Source organism: Mus caroli, unplaced genomic scaffold (genome assembly GCF_978045245.1).
Source record: "Mus caroli unplaced genomic scaffold, Mus_caroli_1 scaffold_4, whole genome shotgun sequence".
Classification (NCBI taxonomy): domain Eukaryota; kingdom Metazoa; phylum Chordata; class Mammalia; order Rodentia; family Muridae; genus Mus; species Mus caroli.
The window spans coordinates 116895809-116919729 of NW_028227259.1; the positions used below are offsets into that span (position 1 = coordinate 116895809).

Consider the following 23921-nt stretch of genomic DNA (forward strand, 5'->3'; position numbering starts at 1 on the left):
ATGTATGTATGTGTCTGTGAGTGTGTATTTATGTGTCTGTGAGTGTGTATATGCATGTGTGTATGTGTATGTGTGTATGTATATGTGTACATGTGTATGCTCATGTATCTGTGCTCATGTGTGTATGTGTGAGCACAGGCTGGCACTTACTGCTCTTGTGCACAAAGGGTGACCCTGTGGTGGGGTGACAGGCCTCCAGGTTTCCTACATAGGAGGGAGAACATTCTTCCTCTCATGGGGCTGGGGAAATAGGAAGTGCCACACACCCTCTGGTCCTGTGCAGCCACTGGATACTGCTAGTGACTGCAGTCCTGCAACTCTGAGTATGTTTGTGGGGGAATTAGCCTACCCTGTTAAGGTATTTCATTGCAGGGGAGGAGGGTGACCTATGACTTGCCAAGGTCAGATTCAAGTCTCCAAGGCTCCAGACCTAAGTGTTCCTGGATCCCCCATACCCATCTGCACACAATTCTTGCTTACAGACTCTTCCCCACTGCTTCAGCCCTCAGTGTGTTCTCATTCCCTACTGGCTCTCCCCACCCCTTCTGTCCCCTCCCCCATCCATCCTGTCCCCTAGCATTCACAGGGCATGATTGGGATCCCCATCACATACACATCAACTGCAAGCCCAGGAATGGTTTTGTTTTCTTGTGAGAAGCCACCTGCCTGCTTTAAATACATGGGGAAATCGTTTCTTTGGACTTACAGGCCTTCTATGTCTAGAGTCAGCTAGACATACAGGAACTCTGTATTTCTGTCGAGGGCTTAGATCCCACATTTCTGGATTTAGTTGAACAATTCAAGGGATTTAAAAATACAGAAGAGAAAATGTCATAGGGGGACAATTCTGCTTGAGTTTTCCTGGACATTTTCCAGGCTCGGCATGCCACCTCAGAGGCTGGAAGACACCACCTTCAGTGTGGAGTGCTTCTCCAGAGAGGGTCACCCACAATTCACACTGCAGACAGCCCCATCCACACACAGAAAAAGCTGCTGCCTATTAAAAATGTTCACTGAAGTCTGGGGGTGGGGGGGTGGGGGGCAGTGTCTCAGTGGTTAGGAGCACTTGCTTGCTCTTCCAAATGATCCAAGTTTGGTTCCTAGCACGTGGGAGCGAAGACAAGGAAATGGGGGGAAAGTGAAAGCAAAGCCCACAGATTCCCAGGATCTGGACTCCAGAGACCAGCATCGGGGTCCAGATCTAACTTTACTGTTTAGGACGTAAGCTTATACGCAGTTTTTGAGCCAATTGGATGCATTTATGAATTCAAGGGCAAATCAGGGCACAATATGTGTTATTTAGCCAAATCTGACTCCTCTACCCATGAGCTGTTAGGAGAGGGGCTGATCACATGGGGATATTTCTGTGAAGACGGGGGAAGCAGCCACCGCCCGGCCTCAGGTCCTTGTGCTGTCTCACAGGCATGCCAGGAGCCGCATCAGGTCACGCACTGCGAGTACAATGGATCAGAATTCTCCGAGCAACTGCAGAAGCCCGTGGCTCTCCACCCCACTTGCTTCTCTACCAGGGTTACCTCCACACCCCCCACATTAGCACTTATGGTAGGTGACTCAAAACACTATGTATAACACTATCTTCATGGGCTACAGTGCCCCCTGCTGGTCTTTATGAGCACCTACACTCAATTCACATACCCTTACACAGACACACACATATATAATTACAATTGAGTTAAAAAAAAATGTCAACAGACTGTGTCTATGCAATGCACTGAAGATAGTAGACCCAAGATATTTGTTCCCAAACTACATGGTGACAATCTTTTTGGACCTTTACTAATGTTCTAGAACTGTCCTGTTGCACACGGAGACTACCATTCATTGGTGTGTCTGGAGTAGTGTTTTCAGTACTGGGTATTGAACCCAGGGTCTTGCCCACGCCCAACAAATGCTCACACACTCAGCTACAACCCCAGACCTCTGCTCTTTCTTGTTTTGTTCTGCTCCGGGTGCTATGCGGAGGATATAAACTCAGGCCTCACTATTGAGCAACACTCCCTTAGCTCCTCCCCATATGCTAAGGCTCCTCCTCAGGTGGGTCACAGGCTCCTGCCTTCAGTGGGGATGGCCGAGCTGACTGCATGGTCGCTGGAGATCTCTTTCATGTAGACATACTTCCTGCCCAGGATACATTTCCTGCCCAGGCTTCCCAGAAACCACTGCGTTCCTGTTCTTCTGGGGACATGGGATTAGGTCACAGGCGTAGAGGCACTCAGGGTGCCTGACAGTGTACAAAGGATTGATTCTCCTATTAGTGTCACCTTGGGGTCTCAGGGCCGTACTACTTGACTGGCCCTCCCTGGCTAAGCAGAGGCTGTCCGTTAGACAGAAAACTAGATTTTCCTGCCTGTAATGTAAAACCGGGGCCTCCTTCACGCTTCGTTCATCACCACCGTGGAAGTGTCAATATTTGTGGGCGAACAAACCTGTGACCACCATGTTTCCAGCCAATTACAATCTGCTCTTTATCTCCCCTGACAGGAGGTTAGGTTAATATTGAATCAATTCCCGCTAACATTGTCCTGAGAGCAAAAACAAAAGCTCTTCAAACAAAATCCCCCAGTGAGGCCATTGTTCTGGGGCAGGGCTGGGGAGACGTGTCCCCAAGGTGCCACACAAAGACTCCTATTGGGGCATCTTCCCTGAGCTTGTTAATTAGCCCTACTGCCTCATGGAAGCACAGGTGACAGGTTGTGACAAATGCCCCAATTAAGGGCACTGGGGATGGATCCAGGGTCATCCGTCTTCTCTGATGGGAACCCCAGGCTGATAGTTAATCACAGCTGGGAATTCATGGTGAAGAAGGGCATGGCCCAGTCACAGTCTCTGGGGAGGGGGGAAGGGCCCACCAGACACCAGAGGTTCTGGAAGGACCCCAGGATGTGGCAGGCCAACATCTGAACATCCATTCAGATGCCTGGGTTCAGGCTCCAATTCTGCTTCTTATAACCTCTGTGATTCTGGGCAAGGTTATAAGGATGCTTCGGTAGACAGTGAGACAGGGATGAAGGTAAGACACGGTGACCTTTCACCCTTCCCATGGAAAGCATAGAAGGTGCCAAGAAAGGAGTTCCTGGAGTGAAGATCAGAGGACAGGTGTTCCTCAGGCAAAGAGGAATCTGAAGGTAGAAATGAGAGCCCTGCAGAGGCCGAGTTCTCGCAAAGTTGGCTCGGTGGGAATTGCCATGGGGGACAGCAGTGTGGGGAGGGTGCGACTGGGATGATGGTGTGACTGGAGGGAAGAAGCTGGCTCTGAACCCCAAATGTTGGACTTGGTACAAAGGATGGTGGTAAGTTGCTTGTCGATCTTGCAACCAAGACTATATTGAGATCTTCAAAATCTTTTTCTAAAAGTGAGGTGACAGGCTGGTCTGGGTCTGGGTCAGAGGTTGGAGCTAGGGCTAGGGCCGGGGCCGGGGCCAGGTCTGGCGTCTGGTGTTTGGCCCTAGGCCCCTGGAGCTGGGTCTGGATCTGGGTCTGGGTGTCTGGGTCTGGGTGTCTGGGGGTCTGGGTGTCTGGGTCTGGTGCTGGGTCCGGATCTGGGTCTGGGTGTCTGGGTCTGGATGTCTGGGTCTGGATGTCCGGGTCTGGGTGTCTGGGTCTGGGTGTCTGGGTCTGGTGCTGGGTCCGGATCTGGGTCTGGGTGTCTGGGTCTGGATGTCTGGGGGTCTGGGGGTCTGGGTGTCGGTCTGGGGGTCTGGGTGTCTGGGTCTGGTGCTGGGTCTGGGTCTGGGTCTGGTGCTGTGTCTGGTGCTGGGTCTGGTGCTGAGTCTGGGGCTGATGCTGGGGCTGGGGCCTGGTTTTGGGTCAAGGTCTAGAGCTGGGGCTGGGCTGGGGCTGGTTCTGAGGTTGGAGCTGGGATTGGGGCTGGGGCTGGTTCTGAGGCTGGATCTGGAACTGGGGCTGGTTCTGAGGTTGGGGCTGGGGCTGGGATTGGTGCTGGGGCTGGTGTCTGGGTCTGGGTCTGGGTCTGAGGCTGGAACTGGGGTTGGGACCAGTAGAAGGCACTTTACTGGTATGCACAAAGTCCTAGGTTCCAGCCCTAGCAGGAAAAGCCACCACTACCACCCCTGCCCCAAGTCAGGTGACAGATTCTTTCCACCCCCGCCCCAAGTCAGGTGACATACTTTATGAACAAGACACAAAGCCAGCAGAGAGAGAATTCCTCTTGGGAGAAATACAGGTGGCATTTGACAAGGTCAGGGAGAGCACAGGAGACTGATCGGAAGCTCTGCTGGTGACAGTGCCAGAGACCTAGGATGGCAGCTTTGCTCTTACAGGCAGGAGCAAGCAGGGTTCTGAGCAAGAACTCAGTAAACAATAGAGAGTTCTGTGCAAAACCCACTCCTCATGGATCAAGCCATAAACAGACAACTAACCAGGAGCTGCCAGCAGCTTCCGCTCTCCTTGGAGCAGGTGCTAGCCCCTGCTAGCCCTGGTCTTACAGATGTTACCAGTGCAACTCGCATCTCAACTATCGCTCTCAGTTGTTGGGATGCCTTGTTTCTGGTTTAGTCTCAGTGAACACATCCTGTGGGAGTAAATTAGCACTTTATAAAACGCTGCACCCAGAAGTCAAACGCACACTCCTTCCCCCGCAGCTGATACAGGTGAGTGGAGAAAGGAGCTGTCAACCAAGGCTCTTTCTGATCTTCTGAGCCAGAGGGATTTATTCAGGGATAAGTTCTTATGTTACAAGGTCTCACATGGCCCCGGCTGGCCTCAAACTTGCTATGTAGCTAAAGATGACCTTGAACTTCTGATCCCCCTGCCTTCATCTCCCAAGATCTGAGGAGTTTATGTGGCACTGGGATAGAAGCTACCCTCTCCGTCCCAACTGCACTCTGCCAACCATGCCCCACCCCCAATCTTGGAGGTCTTAACAAAGGGAGTTCTATGGATTCTGTGATCTGGTGTCCTTTGGGGATCTGATGCCTTCTTGAGATAAGACAAAGGCATCCTTGAAAGGTAGGGGCTATATCAGAGTCACCCAGGAAGGATTCAAACCCCCTGCCCATCTCATGTCCATGCCTCAGGGATTTCTTGGGCGCATCATGAACCTCTGGTCTTAACTAAGGTAGGGGTATCTGCCCACATGGGTTCTGTCTAAGGGACCTTATCATGGGCCAGGCCCATGCTGATCTAGAACAATGCTCAGCTTGCTGAAGTGCAGCTGTGTTCAAGACTCTGAGGTTGAGCCTGGTCCATATCAGGCACTTGACACAGGTTAACAGGATCACAGCAGGTGAGCAGAGAGGTTCAAGCTCGAGATGGCTGGCACACACAGGCCAGGCACGTCTTGCTAGGTGCCCCTTGGGTAAAGTGCTCAGTCGGTCGGTCGGTCTCTTAGATCCTGACTTCTCATTTAGTACGATGGGCTCAATACAGAAATAATCTAGCTGCTTAGGAAGTAGCAAGGGCCATCTGAAATAACGCAGTGTTCAGCCAAGTCTCACCTGCGAATCTCAAGATTTCAAAACAGAGTCAGGCAGGCTCTGCTTGAAGTTGCCAGTGACTTCTTTCTTACCCTTCCCTGCTTTCTTCCCTTCCTTCCAGCATAAGGTCTTGAACCTTGGTAGAGAAGACCCCTGTGGTTCCCTACCCAGGATGTTGCTTCTTGGCTCCTTTCTCAGAGTCAGGCCACTGCATATACCTGCATGTACCACTGTTTGTCTTTTCCACCAGACATGAATTTCAAAGGGCTGGTACCTCACCTGTCTCACAACCCTTCCTGTATCTCACCCATCCTGTGGCATGCAGTAGGTGCTGTATAAATACCCAGCGAGCGAACACGTACTGTACGGAGCAGCCAAATGCAAAGTGGGCTTGCTCTCCCTGCCTCCATCCCCCTCTTCTCCCTGCCTGTACTGCCTGCCTCTGTCCCTGGGGCCTTTTGGGCGTAAGGCAAATTCCAGACACCAGCCAGGAGCTGCTGTGGTTCCAGGAATGCTTTATCTAATTAGCTCTCATCCTTGTATCTGGACACACATGTCAGGAGTCAAAGCAACTGCACCCTGACCTCTGGTCCCAGAGCTCCATTCCTATGGTGATTTCCATGACAACAGCAGCAGAGAGCCAAGGCTGTGGATCCCTTTGATGGGAGTCAGATACAGAGAGTAGGAAAGAGGACTTTCAGAAGAATGAGGCCCTTTGATTTTGCTCAAGCTACCCCACTAAAGGATCATTTCCTGGGAACATACATCTTAACCCTGTAGAGAGACACAGGAGTACTCTTAAGTGGGTTGGGGAGGGGCACCCCAGATTCCACTGTCAGAAAACTCAGCTGGGGGCAGAAGAAACATAGAGGCTGATTGGCTGGAACATGGATGTGAAGTCCCCACCCTGGGAGGGCTGAGTGAGTGTGAGGTACTCATTCCCCAGATGAGACAAGATATCCAGGCCTCCCCCACTCTCCTCCAATAAGCAAGAAGATTCAATGTGACAAGAGAGACCTAGGTTCTGCCCTCAGAGTCAAAAGTGCCAGGTCTCAGTTCCGTCTCTCACTGTGTTACTTAACTGCACACATCACCACCACTGGGCAAAATGTCCCCATCTATAAAATGGACATGGGGTGTTCCTCAGGTTCTCTGAAGCTCTCATGGTGACTAAGTGCCACAGGCTCCAACATGCTCATGAAGGGACTTGAAATCATCAAGTGTCCTCCCTTGCCCAGGATGAGGGACTTGGAGTGTTCAAACAATGAGGGTCTGCGTAATGGTCGTCACCAGGATAAGAATGACCCATGAGGGAAAGAGGGATAATCAAAGTATGAGATGGGTGACCCAGCGGGTAGTCCAGTGTATCTGGCCTAGTGGAATTTAGATCGGTTGGTGGTCCTTCCCTAAACTACTCTGCATTCCCTCCCTCCCTCCCTCCTTCCATTCCTTCCTGTCTCTTTTCTGATCATGAGGAGGGCATCTCCACTCTACTATGCCCTCTCTCCCATGATGCTCTGCTTCAGCACAGGCCCACAGGGATGGGACCAAGTGATCATGGACTGAACCATTGAAACCTCTGAGTAAGCAAGCCTCTGCTTACTGGCTAACACAAGGCACGGAGCTATCCTGAGGTGCCAGTGGATAGATAACACACACAGCAAATTCAGTACATGGAGGAGGTGGGGAAGGGATTCCAAGCAGTCTCAGGTGGTAGCCCACACGGAACCCTAGCCAGCATCACTAGCATCTGCATAGACAGTCACAGCTATTCTCCTTGATTCGTCAAGAAGCTGACTTTGCAATATTAGCTCAGCAATTATCTTCTATACCCAGACCTAGCATCCATTCACTCTCACACACCAGCCTCTGCCAGTTTGTCCCAGACATAACCTGCTCATGCCCTCCAAAAAGACACAATTGGCTCCACCCAACAGAGGTGAGCATATCCTGCCCCTTGCCTTCCATTGCCAAGTGAGTTCCTAGCCCACTTCTCCACCTCCCTGAAGGTCTGGGGAAGCCTTGAGCTGTTTCCCAGAAGAGCCCAACTTCCTCTAAGGACACAGCACTCACCTGGCTGTGCACCTTCTCCAGCTCTTCCTTGCTGATTGACGTCTTGCTGTCTTCAATGGTGGCCAGAAGGAGCTGAACATCAGACAACAGAGCGTGTGTCCTCCTGAGGTCTCTGCGGAGACGCTTTTCTACGTCAAAGTCCCGGTGGCCAATCTGGAAGTCAAGGAAGGGTTAGTGTAGATGGCACGGCCAGGACCAAGGTTCTTTGAAATGAAGCTCATGGGCTCAGTCTCCCCTCTCCCATGACATGGTGGCCCATATTATTACAACTGGAGTTTGTAAGGCCAAAGCAGGACTGCTGGGAGTTGGAGGCCAGTCTGGGCTACAGTGTATCTCAAAATCTCAAAACAAAACAAAAGAAAGATACTGTTTTCTCCAAGTCAGGAGAACTGCTGGGAGTTGGAGGCCAGCCTGGGCTACAGTGTATCTCAAAACAAAACGGAAAGATACTGTTTCCCACAAATCTCAGCTACAAAATGGGATAATACCAACACTGGAATGCTATGAAACTATATGCTTGTTCAGCGTCCTGTGTGCTTAGTCTCAGCCTCACGCCTCAGGGCTGCCAAGGGCCATGAACAAGACTCCACCTGCATCACCATAACCTGAAAGGCCTCACCCCTTTTCTCCTGTCCTCTGCCTCAAGCTAAGAGCTTACATGCCAGGTGAGACCCTGGTTGATGCCCAGGCTCTTTGGAGAAGTTAGGGCAGCCCAGGTAAGCAGAGATTCGAATAGGCATGAGGAGCCCCCTACAGGGCTTACAGACATTCAGATTCGGTGATGCTTGGGGTGGAGGAGGGGTCCGCTGATCCACACAGAGACCCTCTCTGCTTCATCCCCTGGTATGCTGAAGGTTGTTGTGGAGTCCATCATGACTCAGCAAACAGCGACCCGTGTTCCTTCCAAAACCCTATGGGAAGCTTGTGATCTATGAAGCAGGTTGCCTTTGCTGATTTAAAGGCAGACACGGGGACCTGATTTTTGTGGATGGAACTTTACCCAGAAATGGACAAATTCCTCCCTGCAGAATTCTGAATTTGCCAGGGAACGGCAGGAAGGTCACAAAGATGCCACATCCTGTTTTAGGGGTCTTATTTCCCAGAGGCCAATGAGATGGGTGCAGCCAAAGTGTAGGATGAATAAGATTGGACTGGAACCCTACAAGACCTTGGTTAGTGTCCCCTAAAGACACCAGCAAGCTCCATTGTTCCAAGAACATCTGAGAGCCAGAGCAAAAAACACTGGGGCCACTGGATAGATGAAATACTGAAGAGAATGAAACTCGTGTCTCTTCATGGGGTAATGGTTTTCAACTTGTGGGTCATGATCCCTTTGGGGGTCAAAGACCCTTTCAAGGGATCACTTAAGAACATCAGGAAACAGATATTTATGTCACAGTCCATAACTGTAGCAAAATTACAGTTAAAAAGTAACACTGAAAATATTTCTTTGGTTGGGGGTCACCCCATGAGGAACCGTACTATTAAAGGGTTGCAGCGTCAGGAAGGTGAGGGCCTCTGGCTTTTGGACTGGCTTTGGCACGTTGTGGATCTCTGCCTTCCAGACGCCTCTCCTGGGACGCTAAGATGCCAGAGAGTATTCTGGAAGGAGCACAAATTAGGAAAGAGCTTTAAACTTCAAGACAAGCATTTCCTGAGCGGTGGCTGCCACCTGACTACACTGGAGCCTCCCATCTCTAAGAAGAGGGTTTTTGATAAATCCCCTTCTCTGTGTTGAGATAAGAGAAGGATCCGTTGTGATAACGGGTGGCAGAGCACTCCGCATGTCAAGTGCTTTACAAACACAGAGGATTACTGCGACTGCTCGGTGACCTGGCGTGTGCACACACTGATCTCGTGTTGCGATTTCTCCACGGCCGGCTTGAGATTCTTTGAAAAATGAGTCGGCTCTTAGAATACCGACACTCCTCCCTCAGATGGATTACTGTGGTAAATATAAAACACTGGTCTATGGTATAAATACACAGCCAGAGGGATGGAGATCAGGAACTGAGCTGAGCTGCAGTCTGGGCTCCCCGCCACTCACATACGGCCGCACTTAACTGCTGTGACAATCCCTTTAAAATACACATTGTTGTTATTGTTATTGCCTTTGTGAATGTAAGAGTAGCTTACGTTTATGGAGAGCACCCCGAGCATCCACAAGGATTCTAAATACTTTGAGGGGTGAGTTACAATCATTCCTCACAGTGAGCACATGCTCTTCATCATAATGGTGAGGGGACTGAGGTTGAGAGGGGTGATTTGCCCAGGAATACACAGAGTTGGGGTATGAAATCAGCTGCTGTGGCAAGAAAGAGGCAACTTTAGCAAGTTATATCATCAGGGAGGTGTGTTTACTGCCGCTATGACCACCACCACCACCATCATCATCATCATGTCCACCATCACCATCATATTTCACTGAATGGACGTCTTGCCTGCACCTATGTCTGTGTACCTTGCATGTGCCTGGGGTCTGGGGAGGCCAGAAGGGTCTTCCAATCCTCTGGAACTGAAGTTACTGGTGGTTGTGGTTTAAAATATGGGTGCTGGGAATTGAACCTGGGTCCCCTGCAAGGGCAGCCAGTGCTCTGAACCACAGAGCCATCTCTCTAGCCCCACCTTGTCATTTTTTCAAGAAGGGGCACTGAGGTACAGAGGGGACGGCGCTAGAGATTGGGGTTAGCCGCTTCAAGCTAGAGGTACAGGGAGGGTGTCCCAGATAGCAGGTACTTTAGGAGCCAAGCGAGAGAGCAGGCTGGCTGGCAGGTGAACTGCTGTGTGATTGCCCCAGTGGACTGAAAACCTCAGGGTGGGATGGGGGCAGGTCACATAGTAACCAGTGGTCTGAGGCTCTCAGAACACAGGGGCACATCCACACCAGGCAGGCGGGTAATCTGCCTGGGCCACAGTGCTGCCAAGTGTATATGCAGAACCCAAGGGTCTTGGCTTAGCATGTGGGTCTCTAACCACTGCCACACAGTGCCTGATGGGACTATCTCCGAAAGTCCTGGTTCTCCTGTTCCACAGTCGGTTTTTGTTTTTTTTTTTTTATGATGTGTGCAGATTCTGTGCTTCTCTCCTCTGTCTGTCTGTCTGTCTGTCTGTCTGTCTGTCTGTCTGTCTGCTTTCCCTCTGGCTACAGCACATAGCTTTCCTAAGAAACAAGTTGGCTGGCAGCTGTGTGGTTGGAATGGCTATGAGCATAGTGGTCCCTTGAAGTGTTGACATGCCTGGCCTCATTCAGCTTTCTGCTAACAGAATCTATGAGAAAACCTCAGCCCAAGCTGTCCTCTCCATCTTAATTATCAAAGGGAGAAGAAGGAAGGAGGAGAGAGGAGGAGGGAGGAAGGAGGAAGGAGGAAGGAGGAGGAAAGAGGAAGAAGAAGAGAGGAGGGTGGAGGAGGAATGAAGGAGGAGGGTTGAATGAGGAAGGAGGAAGGAAGGAGGAGAGAGGAGGAAGGAGAAAGAGGAGGAAGGAAGGAGGAAGCAGGGGAATGAGGGAAGGGAGAAGAGGGAGGAGGAAGGGAGGAGGAGGGGGAAGAGAGAGGGAGGAAGAGAGGGAGGGTAGAAGAGGGAGGAATGAGGAGGGAGGCAGGAGGGAGGAGGGGGAGGTAGAAGGAAGAGGAGAAGAGGGAGAAAGGAGGGTGGAGGAAGTAGGAGGAGGTAGGAGGGGAGGGGAAGAGGGAGGAGGGAGGTAGAGGGGGAGGGTAGAGAAGAGAGTAAGGAGGAGGGAAGAGGAGGGAGGAAAGAGGAGGGAGGGGAGAAAAGGGAGGAGGGGGTAGGAGGGGGAAGGAGGGAGGGGAGAAGAGGAGGGAGGAAGGAGGAGGGAGGGAGAAGGGGAGGGGGAATAGGGAGGAGGAAGGAAGATGGAGAGGGTGGAGAAGAGAGGAAGGAGGAGGAGAGCCTCCTTAGATTAATGGGAAGGAAGTGTCATTTTGAGAGCTCAGCGATTCAAGTGTTTCTAGTTAATGGGACTTAAAACCTTTTGCTTTAATAAAAAAAAATGGTCTCAAGTAGCCAAGGCTGGCCTTGAACTCTTGTTGAATTGGAGGGCCAAGTAAACCAACATGGGAGACATTCCTCCACAGGTGAAGTGACTCAGAGGGGAGCTCTCCCCCGAAAAGCAGCACAAGGTAAGATTTGACAGGTTTTCCAATACTAGAAAGCTCCCAATGGGTGAAGATTTAACCAGACAAGAGTTACTGATCTCTCTCTCTCTCTCTCTCTCTCTCTCTCTCTCTCTCTCTCTCTCTCTCTCACACACACACACACACACACACACACACACACACACGCCTGTGTGGTTGAAATGGTCACATGACCAAGCCTTAGTGGCATTCGCATCGAGCTAGGGCTAAGAAAGTCACATTTGCTAATATGCAGCTGAGACCAGTGGATAAGTTGGAGGAGAACCAACTGCCAGTCCCTCTTGGAAACAGTTAAGATTTTTTTCCTATGCCCAAAGAGGCAAAATTGTTCTCATTTCCCAATGGTAAGATCTTGAACATAGAAAGGCCTAAAATAATGGACAGGTGAGATATCATGAAATAACAAACTCAGCAATTTTACTCCATACAAAGATCGAGGAGGCTTCTCACAGGATGCATAACACGATTAAATACAAAACAAAACGCTAAACAAGCACTGGTCATAGAGCTGTGGAAATCAGGAGTTTCCTGGAAATAAAGCTAATTCAGGTGTTCACGGCACACGTGGTTAGGAGCTAAGCATTGTGGGTAGAGAGAGACGGGCATTGTGAGAGATGGATAGGGCTGAGGTCAATAACAGTGTTAACATGAAGCTGACAGTTGTCTCCAGTCTAACTTGTAAATCAGCTGTTCCAATGAACCAAGTTTCCTCATGGAACCTTTTCTTTCTTTTTAAAAAATTATTTATTGTTATTTTATGCGTAGGGATGTTTGGCTTACATGAATGCCAGTGTATCATGTGCATGGCCTTGTGCCCACAGCGGACAAAAGGGGACTTTGGATACCCTGGGAATAAAAAGTATAAACAGTAGTGAGCCTCTGGGGACAGAACTTGGGTCCTCTGCAAAAATAACAAGGGCTCGGCAGGCACTGACATCCTTTGCTGCTGGGTTTTCTGTGGGTGAAATGTGTCGTAGGCTGGCCTAATGCTGCCCACAATTGTTTGCATGAGAGAGACACTGAGGGAACCTTTCCCCAGTTAATTCTGATTGATAAATAAAGATGCCAGCAGTCAACAGCTGGGGAGAATAGACATAGGCAGGATTTAGGTTTCCCAGGCTTGGGACCATGAGGAAGGACAGGAAGGAGCCATTGTGCCTTAGAAGAGTGTGCAGGAGAGAGACAAGAGCTACCATGGGGTAGGGAGGCAAGGAGAGAACCCTGGGCTCTGGGCCAAAAGGACGTGGGCCAGAGGTCTGAGTAATCGGAGTTAAGAGCAGCCAAGGAAGACACAGAAATTAGCAAGTAGTAACTCAGAGTTATTGGTAGGAGGTAGATTTTAACAGCATGGAGGATAGGCAGCTGCCCAGCTATTGTGCTGCATAAGGCTGTGTGTTTGTCTTTCATCTGGGAACATAAATGGTCAAAGGCAGGAAGGAACTCCATACCAGGATTTATTAAAATATTCTTACTTCAGGAATATGGGGTCCCATGTAGGTTAGGTAGGCCCTCTATCATTCATGACCTGCATCTTAAGGTTATTAAAGACTCAAGAAGACAAGGTTATCTTCAAAGATAGGCTAGGTAAGATGCCCCTATGTGTTGTAGTTTCCTTCCTGATGCTATGATAAAAAACAAAAACAAAAACCATGAGCAGAAACAACTTGGCAGAGAGAAGGGTATCTGTGGCTTGCACTTCCGGGTTGCAGTTCACCATGAAGGGAAGTCAGAGAAGGAATTCAGTAAGAGCTTGAAGGCAGACACCATGGAGGAATGCTGCTTGCTGACTCCCTCAGACTCCTGATTTGCTAGCTTCTTTATAAAGCTGAGACTACCTGCCTAGGGTATGGTGCCACCCATAGTGGGCCGAGCCCTCCTACATTAATTGGCTTCTCCACATGCATGCCCACAGGCCAACCTAGTCTTGGTAATCCTTCAACTCTGACTCATTCCTAAGGTGACTTGCTCCTGTGTTAGATGGTTAAAGCTATCTAGGACACTGCAATTTATTGAAAGCTAGCCAGCAGGACCAGATTGTGCAGGAGCAGAGAGGAGCATGAAGCCAGTAGAATGGGGATCTGTACCCACCCACGGCATGAGGGATGGAGGGGGAGGGAAAACATAGGTATCTATTTCATACCACACACCTACATAAGATGGATTAAAACCTAATTATACACACAAAAAAAGAAGTTTAGAGCTTTGAAGGCATATGGTAAAACATGAACTGAAATTAAGGAAGGCAACTTGAAAGTAAGAAAGCATAAGCCGTAAATAAGCAGTCTGTTTGGCTGCACTGGAAGCACTTTATTAACTGAAGGGCATTATCCATAAGGGTATGAGTTACCTTCGCAGAGCTATCGAAACTTAAACTATCAGAAATTGGTTGGCGTCTATACACAGACTATGAACGATTCCCAGAAAGTACAGAAGCCAATTGTCATGACCGAATGAGTCACGGAGATGAAACTGCACAGCTTTCATGGAGACAAGGGACCTGCCGTGCCAACTCTGGGAAGTTACAGTACACACTGTGGCAGCTTGTGGTGGGTGGTAGGCTCAGCATCCCACACACTGTCCCCATCCCAAGAGTCATCATTTTCAGAATGCCACAGAGATAGGCTGAGGTCCCCAGAACAGGGACAGGCCTGAGGGTCCCTGCAAATCTACATGCTTAGAGCTATTAACAAACTTGCCCAAAGAAAGACAGACAGACAGACAGCAGAGGTAGAAGACACTCCTGCCTGGCTCCCAGCATGGTTCCCAGTTCTAGAAAAATCTTGTCCCTTAAAGGTCAGCTGTGGGCATGGTGGCTATCCATATGCAGCCTCTTAATGCAAGCATTATCTACAGTTGACTGCCAACAGCCACTGACAGCCATATTGCTTCATCTGTCTGTCCTGAGTAAGGTCACTCTTCCCTGTGTTCTTTTAAGAATGCTGATCTTAAATTCGGAGAGTTTCAAGGAGCCAGCAGGAAGGGTGGGTGGAGCAGCATGCACTTTGGGGACACAGGGAGAAGTCAGCTCAAAGGCCTGTCCTCAGCCCTTCCTGAAGACCAAAGGCTCTCTCCCTGTGGCTGGCTTTCTCATGCATCCAGCCATCTCTTGGAACCCTCAGATGTCCCCACTGTGTGGCCTTACCTGGTCACACAGAGTTCCAATCAAGCCTTCCAGGTCATGCTTCTCATGGAGAGCCACCTGTTTTTCTTCGTATTCCTGCTCCAACTGCATCTCCAGCTGACGGAGCTGTGGACACACAGGACAGACGTGAGCACCCTTGGATGACTCCTGAGCAGCAGAGCCCCAGCCGGGGCCCTGGGAGTAGGGGACACGCACCCTGTGGCCATACTCTGATGCTGCCTCTGAGTTGCAGGGGTGTGTCTGTAAAAAAGCCTCGGGACCTAAAAGCTTGGAACCTGGGCAAGAAAAGGGTGAGCTGGTCAGATTGGGGGACCCGTTTGGCACACCCTGTAAAGTTTGCAGTCATGGCCATTGTTTGAATATTTTTGCATGTTAGCATGTTGAGTATGTGTGTATGTGTGTGTGTGTATGTGTGTGTATGTGTGTGTGCATATCTTAGCATGTTGAGTGTGTGTGTGTGTGTGCATGTCCTAGCATGTTGAGTGTGTGTGTGTGTGTGTGTGTGTGTGTGTGTACAAGTGTGTGCAGGTACATGTTGACTGGTATGTGCACATGTAGAAGTCAGAATTTGATGCCTGGTATTTTCTTTTATCGTTCTCTATATTAAATTTTGAGACACCATATCTTGACAAATCTTGGACCCACCCATCGACTAGACTGACTGAGCCCTCAAGCTCCCAGAATCCTCCTGTGTCTGTCTGCCAGACCTGGAGTCACAGAGGCTCCATTCACAGCGAGCTCCTTTCTATGGATGGGGGATCTGAACTCAGGTCTTCCTACTTGTGCAGCAAACACATGACCCACTGAGCCATCTCTCCCCCAGCCCTCTGACTTCATAAGGCTGGATACCAAGTGGCTTGTTAAGAGACACATCCACTTACTTATTCCTTGAAAAAGGCGCCAGCCAAGGGACACGTGCTGTTATGGGGACACAGCGATTGGCGGTATGGACTGTGTGAGTTCTCTCTACTTCCCACTGGGAGGGGATGGGATTTAGAAGGGCCCATTAGGAAAGTTAGGGTCAGAGGGGGTTATGAGGGTGTCACCCCACAACAGGATCAGTACCCTTATGGAGAAAGACACCAGAAAATCAAATCCACCTCTTTCTCTTCCCTTTGCTAAGGACATGACAAGAGGTGACCATCTACCAGGTGGCCCTTACCATTCACGCATGTACTCCTCTGGTCACAGATCAATGACAGCAGAATAATATCTCATGGAAGCCCAGGGCTACAGTGTTTTCCTCCCACAGCGTCTGAGTAACGTCACTTTATCTAATTTGCACCACTCTGAAGCCGCTGGGTTCCCCAGCAGTGGCACTGATGGTAAAACCCCACCCCCTCCATCCTCCAAGTACCCAGGGGCTCATGGCACAGACCGGCAACCAGGCTTTCCTGAGAGGCGTTAGTGAGTGGCCTTTTCCCTAACACCGAACATCCACAGCATCCCCTCAGGTCACTTAACTGTCTCCTGCAGGAGACACTGAGGGCTGCCATCATCAGCATCTGTCACCAGGAGAGGAAGGCCTCCACCTGCTCCCACACTCTGCCTTTATACATCTGTCCAGGAGAAGCCGAGTTAGAAATGAAGTCAGATGGCTCAGCAGGCAGAGGCATTGCCACCCGAGTTCAATCCCCAGGGCCTACGTGGAGAAAGGAGAGGACAACTCTCATATGTTGTCCTCTGACCTCCATACACTTGTACACATGCACACACTACACACACACACACACACACACAAATAAATAATGTAACTACAAAAGACCCATAGGAAATATAGTTGCCACACTCCTGTCTGCTTCTAAGGGATAAAAGTTACTTAGAAAAATATCCCTGAATCATAAAACATCAGTGTCAAGCACATCCTGGGAGAGTGTGAAGAATATTTCCCTGTGGTTCCCAAGGATGATGAGAGGAGGAGAAGAGGAGGGAAGGGGGAAGAAAGGAAAAAGGGGAAAGGAAGTGGGAGGGAAGGGGGAGGGAGGAGGAAGGAGGAGATGGAAAGAGAAGGGAAGGGGAGAGAAGGGGGAGGGGAGGGTAAGGAAGAAGAGGGAAGGAGGAAGAAGGAATGAGGGGGAGGGAGAGGGAAAGGGAGGGAAGGAGGGGGGAGCAGTGTCCAGGAACCATGGGCACTGCCAAAGGAAAGAGATTTACCCATTGTGATGGTTTGTATATGCTTGGGCCAGGGAGTTGCACTATTAGATGTGTGCTTATTGTAAGTATGTCATTGTGGGTGTGGGCTTTAATACCCTAGTCCTAGAAGTCAGTATTCTGCTAGCAGCCTTCAGATGAAGATGTAGAACTCTCAGCTCCTCCAGTGCCATACCTGCCTGGATGCTGCCACGCTCCTGCCTTGATGATAATGGACTGAACCTCTGAACCTGTAAGCCAGCCCCAATTAAATGTTGTCCTTATAAGACTTGCCTTGGTCATGGTATCTGTTCACAGCAATAAAACCCTAACTGAGACACCCATCCCTCATCCAACTAAGAGCGTATGGGCTGTGGCAGCAGAAAACATCCTCCCACAGGGACACCACAGTAGGAGAGGCGACTGATGGTGGACAACAGATAGACAAAGTGTAAAGGCTGACAGAGACTGATGACTGCAGTGTGGGCTGAAACAGCACAGCTGCCTTCAGGGCAATGCTGTCTCCACTGTCCTGTGTGTGCTGGGGAAGGGGAGGACGGTGAGGGGATAACAGACCTACTAGGGCCGAAGTTAGCCTCGGTCTTAGGTGCAGAACGCTGAGGAACATCAGTCAGGAAAGCATATGAGTCAAATGCAGGGGCCCAGCCAGGCCCATTAGCTCCCTACCCACAGCATCTGTATCTACAGCCTGACATGTGGCAAAGAGTATGCTTGCAATTCTAGAAGCTTCTGGGATTGCACCTAAGAAATTTGAGCCCCAGATCCTTGAAATCCCCCCAGGGAACAAAGGTCTCAGTTGGTCATAGAATGAGCATGCTTCTGGGTTCCGGGTCCCAGCATCCTCCCAAGTGGGACTTTGGGTTCACTGTGGCCAGAGCTTACGCACCCGCTTCTGGCAGGACTGACGCACATCCTCCAGCTCTTCCTCCTGATCCTCACGGTCTTTCTGATGCATCTGCTTCATCCTCTCAATCTCCAACTCAAACCGCTGGCGAAGCTGGGGGCAGCAAACAAGGATGGAGCATGAAGGTCTAAGCCCTCAGCCCTTCACACCACAGCCCTGTGCCCAGCCTTCTACACCACGTCCTCACTCCCAGCTCTCCATGACATACCCATATCCGCTACCCTACACACCACGCCCACTCCCCCAGCTCTCCACGCCACACCACATCCCCAGCCCTCTGCGCCACACCCATATCCCCAGCCCTCCACACCACGCCCACATCCCCAGTCCTACACGCCACGCCCACACCCCTACCTCTCCACATCACACCAAATCCCTAGCTTTCCAAACCATACCCATATCCTCTGCCCTCCATGCCATGCCCACATCCCCAGTCCTCCACACCACGGTCACATCCCCTGCACTCAACACTACACCCACACCCCCAGCTCTCCATGCCATATCCACATCCCTAGTTCTCCACCCCATGCCCACATCCCTTGCCCTTCATGCCATGCCCATATCCCCAGCTCTCCTGCCATGCCCTTATCCCCTGCCCTCCACGCCACGCCCACATCCCCAGTCCTCCATGCCATGCCCGTATCCCTTACCCTCCACACCACGCCCACATCCCCCGCCCTCCACGCTATAGCCCTGTACCCAGCCCTCCAGGCCACGCCCACATCCCCAGCTTTCCACACCAGGCTCACATCCCCAGCCCTCCTCGCCACCCTTGACTGACTTTACTCTCTAACAGATGCCTCAGAGAGAAGTCACCTCCCTCCTACCCTGTAAAGTTAAAGGAAGCAGCCACGCCCCCCCCCCCCAACACTGCCTCTGCATTTCCCATGGAAAAACGCCTCACGCATCCGCCACATTCTCCCACTGGGTTTAGGCACAGCCTCAGAATCCCTTTCCACGCTCTCCAAGGCACCTAAAACTCAGAAGTTTACAACCATTGTTTTTAATGTGGAGACAGAGAACGGAAACAGAAGAAAAGATCTGGGCCTCTAAACTGTTGGGGACATGAAGACTAACGGAGGATGTGTACAGAGCCCCTGGCACAGCCTGGCTAAATTAGCTTCACCAAGATTGCAGCTCTTACATAGCGGCAGAGGTTATTGGAGGATGATCCCAGATGAGGGGCTGTGTGAGGAAATATAATATTTCTTTTTCATTTTTTCCCAGCCTCTTGGGCACTTCTGACATCTGCAATACCATTTATGTCAAGCTTATATGAGTTAACATAAAATTCCCAGGAAAAAATGCCTTATTGAGATCAATAAATATCTGCCTGGCCTCTGTGAGGATATGCGCTGTGCCAGGCTCAGATGTGATATCCATCCAGCTACCCTTCTGGGTTGAGTTCAGGTTGGGGAGCTGAGAAGATGTGTCATCTCCACCCTCAAGGTCACGGTTCATGTTTCTGCTTGTGGAGCTCAGTGGTGATGGGAAGGATCTTCAAGAAATGATAACAGTGTTTTCGCAAATGCCTGCTGGCTTGTCTGCGCTCACAGACACAACCTGGTGCTGCCGCTCAACGCTCTGCCAATCTTGGCATTCCCTCCTGTGTGGACAGTGCAATCTTCATCAATTAGACCTGGGGCTGTGGGGATTGGCAAGGGTCCCATCAAAGAAATGAACCATCTAGAAAACCCAGGGCTTTTTTGAGATCCTGTAGACAATGAGCTGCCTTGGGCGACCATCTGGGGTGCCTCTCTTTGGGTAGCACACGGGTCTGTGGTCTTTGAGCCATTGTAGAAGCAGTCTAGCTCACTCAATGTTCAGCCAATGCTGACTGAGCCTTCACTCCCTCTAGTGAGTCCTTCCCGACCTCCCTCAGTCCTTCCTAAGACTTCATCCGCACGCTCAAGGTCCACTTGATCCCAGCAGGACTCACCAGAGTCCATCTGTGTGGTATCTGATGCAGATGAGGTGCTTAATAAAATGACCTACTAAGCAACACTCACTGGTCACTCACAAGCATCCAAGACCCTCCAGACCCTGACCCTTCGCTTCCCACACCTGTGCATTCCACCTGGGAGGCTTCATCCTGTGATATGGAGTGAGGCCAAGTAAGATGCTGGCACCTTGGCATTGGTGGGTTGCACAGAGTCCATGTACAGCTGCTGTTCATGTCACCTGGTGTGTGTTCCCACCATGGGCAGGGTTTAAACAGAATTGCCAGTTACAAAAATCCTCCAAGAGAAGTTCTTTTAAGGTAAGGACTGAAACCTCCTCCCTCTTGAAAAACTGGGTGGCTTTCCTACAGGGACAGGAAAATACGTGTGCCTTCACCCCTGTACCTCTCTAAAAACTAGGGATGCTAGCATGGCATTAAGTGTGAAAGGGCATGGGTTTTGTGTATCACTGTCCGTATTTCTCCTTAGTGTGAGTGTGGTGGTTAGAATATGCTTGGCCCATGGGTAATGGCACTAGTTGGAGGTGTGGCCTTATTGGAGGAGGTGTGGCCTTACTGGAGGAGGTGTGGCCTTGTTAAAGGAGGTGTTGCCTTATTGGAGGTGGTGTTGCCTTATTGGAGGAGGTGTGTCAGTGTGTAGGTGGGACTTTGAAGTCTTATATATATGCTTAAGTCAGGCTAATGTGATCCAGAGCTTCCTCCTGACTGCCTATGGGAGAGTCTCCTGAGGCTGCCTGTGGACCAAAATGTAGAATTGTCAGCTCCTCCAGATCCATGCCTGCCTGGATGCTGCCATGCTCCCACCTTGATGATACTGGACTGAACCTCTGAACCTGTAAGCCAGGCCCAGTGAAATGTTTGCTCTTGGTCATGGTGTCTGTTTACAGCAATGAAACCCTAACTACAGACCGTGTCTATTTTTGGATGGTGGGTTTTGTTTGTGAGGGCAGGATGTTACCGTATCCTACACTGGCCTCAAACTCTCTACATAACCCAGGCTGACTTGGAACTCATCATGGTGGTTCTTCTCTCTCAGCCTCCAAGAGTTGTGGGAACAGCAGGTATTACAGCCACCACACCAGCTCCGAGCACCTGCTTAACCTGTGCTTCTCTGGCTCACATTGCTGCATTTAGACTTTTCCTGTTGCTATTCCTGTCTCATAACTTCTTCAAAAGCCATGGCTTGGCATGTACCTGGAAACCAGCTGCTTCGCTAGGACAGTGGGAGTCAGGTTTTCCATCCCTGCCTACTCCCCCAGTTACTGCACATTCCCTAATTCTCAGAAGGCTTATGCTCCTTCCTGGATTCTGTGCCTCAAGTAGATATTGGAGCTTCATGGTCTGAGGACATCAGTTCAAATCCTCACCCCCACCTCTTCTTTCTGTCTGTCTGTCTGTCTGTCTGACTATCTATCTATCTATCTATCTATCTATCTATCTATCTATCTATCTACCTACCTACCTTACATACCTACCTACCTACCTATTGTCTATCTATTATCTATCATCTATCTTCTATCTATCATCTATAGTCTTTCTTCTATCTATCTATCTATCTATCTATCTATCTATCTATCTATCTATCTATCAATCATCTATCTACCATTATCTATCTTCTATCTATCATCTATTTATCTATCATCTGTCTATCTATCATTGTCTATCTATCTATCATTCTACCTATCTATTGTCTATCATCTATTATTTATCTATCATCTGTTCATCTATCAATCTATTATCTACTTATCTATCATCTATTATCTATCATTTATCTAACTTTCACCCATCTATCCATCTATCTATCTATCCATCTATCTATCTATCTATCTATCATCTATCTATCTATCTATCTATCATCTATCTATCTATCTATCTATCTATCTATCTATCTATCTATAGGTCATCATGCATATCTGTGGAGGGAAGGATCCTCCCCGTGTCCTGTATGAGGTTCTACAAGAAGAGGTCAGAAAGTGTAAAGGACAGAGTCTCATGCACAGACAGTGATCAATAGCATTAGACACCCAGTCAGCGGTTATGTGTTGAACACCAACAGTGCACTTGGTGTTATCCTTGGCTACAGGAGGTACTGAGAAGGAAGAGTGATCAAACAGCCATTCAACAAACAACACCCGCCTGCCATCACAGAACTCATGTCTCAGTAAGAAAGGGGCACTGGGAAGTGTGCCACTGAGCCTGGTGTGGCTAGAATGGGCAACAGCAAAGGGATAGCTGTGGGGTGGGATTCCTGCAAGCACCTGGCTTCCCCCGTGGATCTCTAGGGAGCCACAAACTGCTGAGGAGCAGCAGAAGGGCAGCCCTGTGTATCTTCATGCCACCCGCCCCTGTGTGAGAAGCCCATCCAGGGCAGCACATTCCCGGGGCAGTGCATCCCCTGAACAGGGAGGGTCTCCTCACCTGCTCCAGCTGCTTGATAGTATTTTCCTGCTGGCTGTGGATCTTCTCTTGCTCAAGGGCGTTGGTCTCCAGTTCCCAGACCCTCTCTTTCAGGCTGGCCACACCTTGATCCCCCCCAGAGGCACAGCTCAGCAGCTCCCGTTTCTGGCCCTGTAGCCTTTCCACCTCTTGCTTCAGCTTCGAGGCTTCCTGCTCCTTTTGCTACAAAGAGAGGGGGCACGGGGATGGAGTCACGTGACCACGGTCCTCTCCCAAAAGGGCTCCAACCTCTGCATACAGGCCTACTTGTCTCCCAGGCTCAGCACCATTACACAGGGTCTCCCCATGCAGTGCAGGCCGACTTCCACCTCAGGATCTCCCTGCCTCAGTTTCCCCAGTGCTGAAAGGACAAGCTATGTTACCACCTGGATCCCCACATGGCCCTCCTCCACTCTTGTCCCATGCCCAGTTTCCCCAGCATGGCTGTGCTTTGAGAAGACTCAGAGGGACCCTGGCAGATCGAGGTAGGGAAAGAGATTTTCCTGGAGTTGTATCTCAGTGCATGTAAGGGAACTGCTTGTCCTGTTGGAAGAAGAAATCAGGCATCGTGCCAACTCTCAGGCTGAGGAATCAGGGAGGCAGAGAGGACAGAAGTGACCCTTCCAATAAGGAAGATGGATCCAGGGCCAAGTCTGCATGCTCTCTCATAAAGAGAGGAGAAGAGGATCAATGGCTAGATCAAGAGAGCACAGGTTGCCCTGAGGGTTTATAAGGAGCCACCAAGGATAAGGGGCAGCTGATGTCACAAATGCCCTCTGTAGCAGAGACTGCTTTGGGCAGGCTGTGGCTCCTGACAAGGTCATGACCAGCTCTGTTTTATTTTCTGCTGAGCCTCAGAACCTCCCACCTGGGACCCTGTGCCTATGGCCAGAGCACACACTATAGAGGATTATCTGTCATCAGCCTCCATGGGTGTCATGAGGACATGCTGGGAACAGTGTTGGCAGCTGCCTGGAGCACAGTACCCACCCAGGGCTCTGTTCCTCTGTCCACTGCTGCAGGTGTATGCTGGAATTTCTAGAGTATCCAGACAGCCGAGAGTCCCCATTTCTCACCTCTAGCTGCTGCTGGAGCTGACCCAGCTCCCAGCGGACTCCATTGTTCTCCTGACTCACTTTCTCCCTGAGGCTCTTCTCAAACATCGACTCCCCCAGTGCCTGGGCCAGCTGCAAGTCAAACCTGCGCAAAACAGAATGGACACATCAGGGAACCAATGGTAGGGGAAACTGAGGCAGGGCCGGCTGTGGGTATAGTTGGGAAGAATGCATAGGCTTTTCTTGTTGAGGTTGTTGGGGTGGGGGGGAATACGAGGAACATCATGGAGGGAGTTTCGGGTTTCTAAAGGATTTCCATCCAAATATTAGAAACCTGGTAAGACATTAAACAAAAATTAAAAGTGTATTTAAATATAGAGTAAATTAAATAATACATGTTTATAATAAAGAACACAAGTGTTAGAGGAAGGAGAAATGGGAGAGAAACAGGGGAAAGAAGAGAGAGGAAGAGACAGAAGAGAGGGAGAGGAGAGAGATACGAGTGAAGAGAGAGGAGAAAGAAGAGGAGAGAGGGAAGAGAGAGAAGAGAAGAAAGAAGAGAGAAAGGGGAACATAGGAGAAAGAAAGAC

At 50.1% G+C, this 23921-nt stretch overlaps 1 protein-coding gene across 2 annotated transcripts in view; it reads right to left on the reverse strand.

Annotated features, from left to right (window-relative positions):
• Positions 1–23921, reverse strand: part of Myo18b (myosin XVIIIB) — a 208656-nt gene that overhangs the window by 79620 nt on the left and 105115 nt on the right. For both annotated transcript variants that reach the window (XM_085837031.1, XM_085837032.1), the window contains exons 30-34: positions 23353–23476; positions 22259–22459; positions 17863–17973; positions 14826–14930; positions 7530–7682 (exon numbers count right to left, since the gene is read on the reverse strand). In XM_085837031.1, the coding sequence (XP_085693157.1) occupies positions 7530–7682; positions 14826–14930; positions 17863–17973; positions 22259–22459; positions 23353–23476 (694 nt within the window). The remainder of the gene's footprint in view (positions 1–7529; positions 7683–14825; positions 14931–17862; positions 17974–22258; positions 22460–23352; positions 23477–23921) is intronic.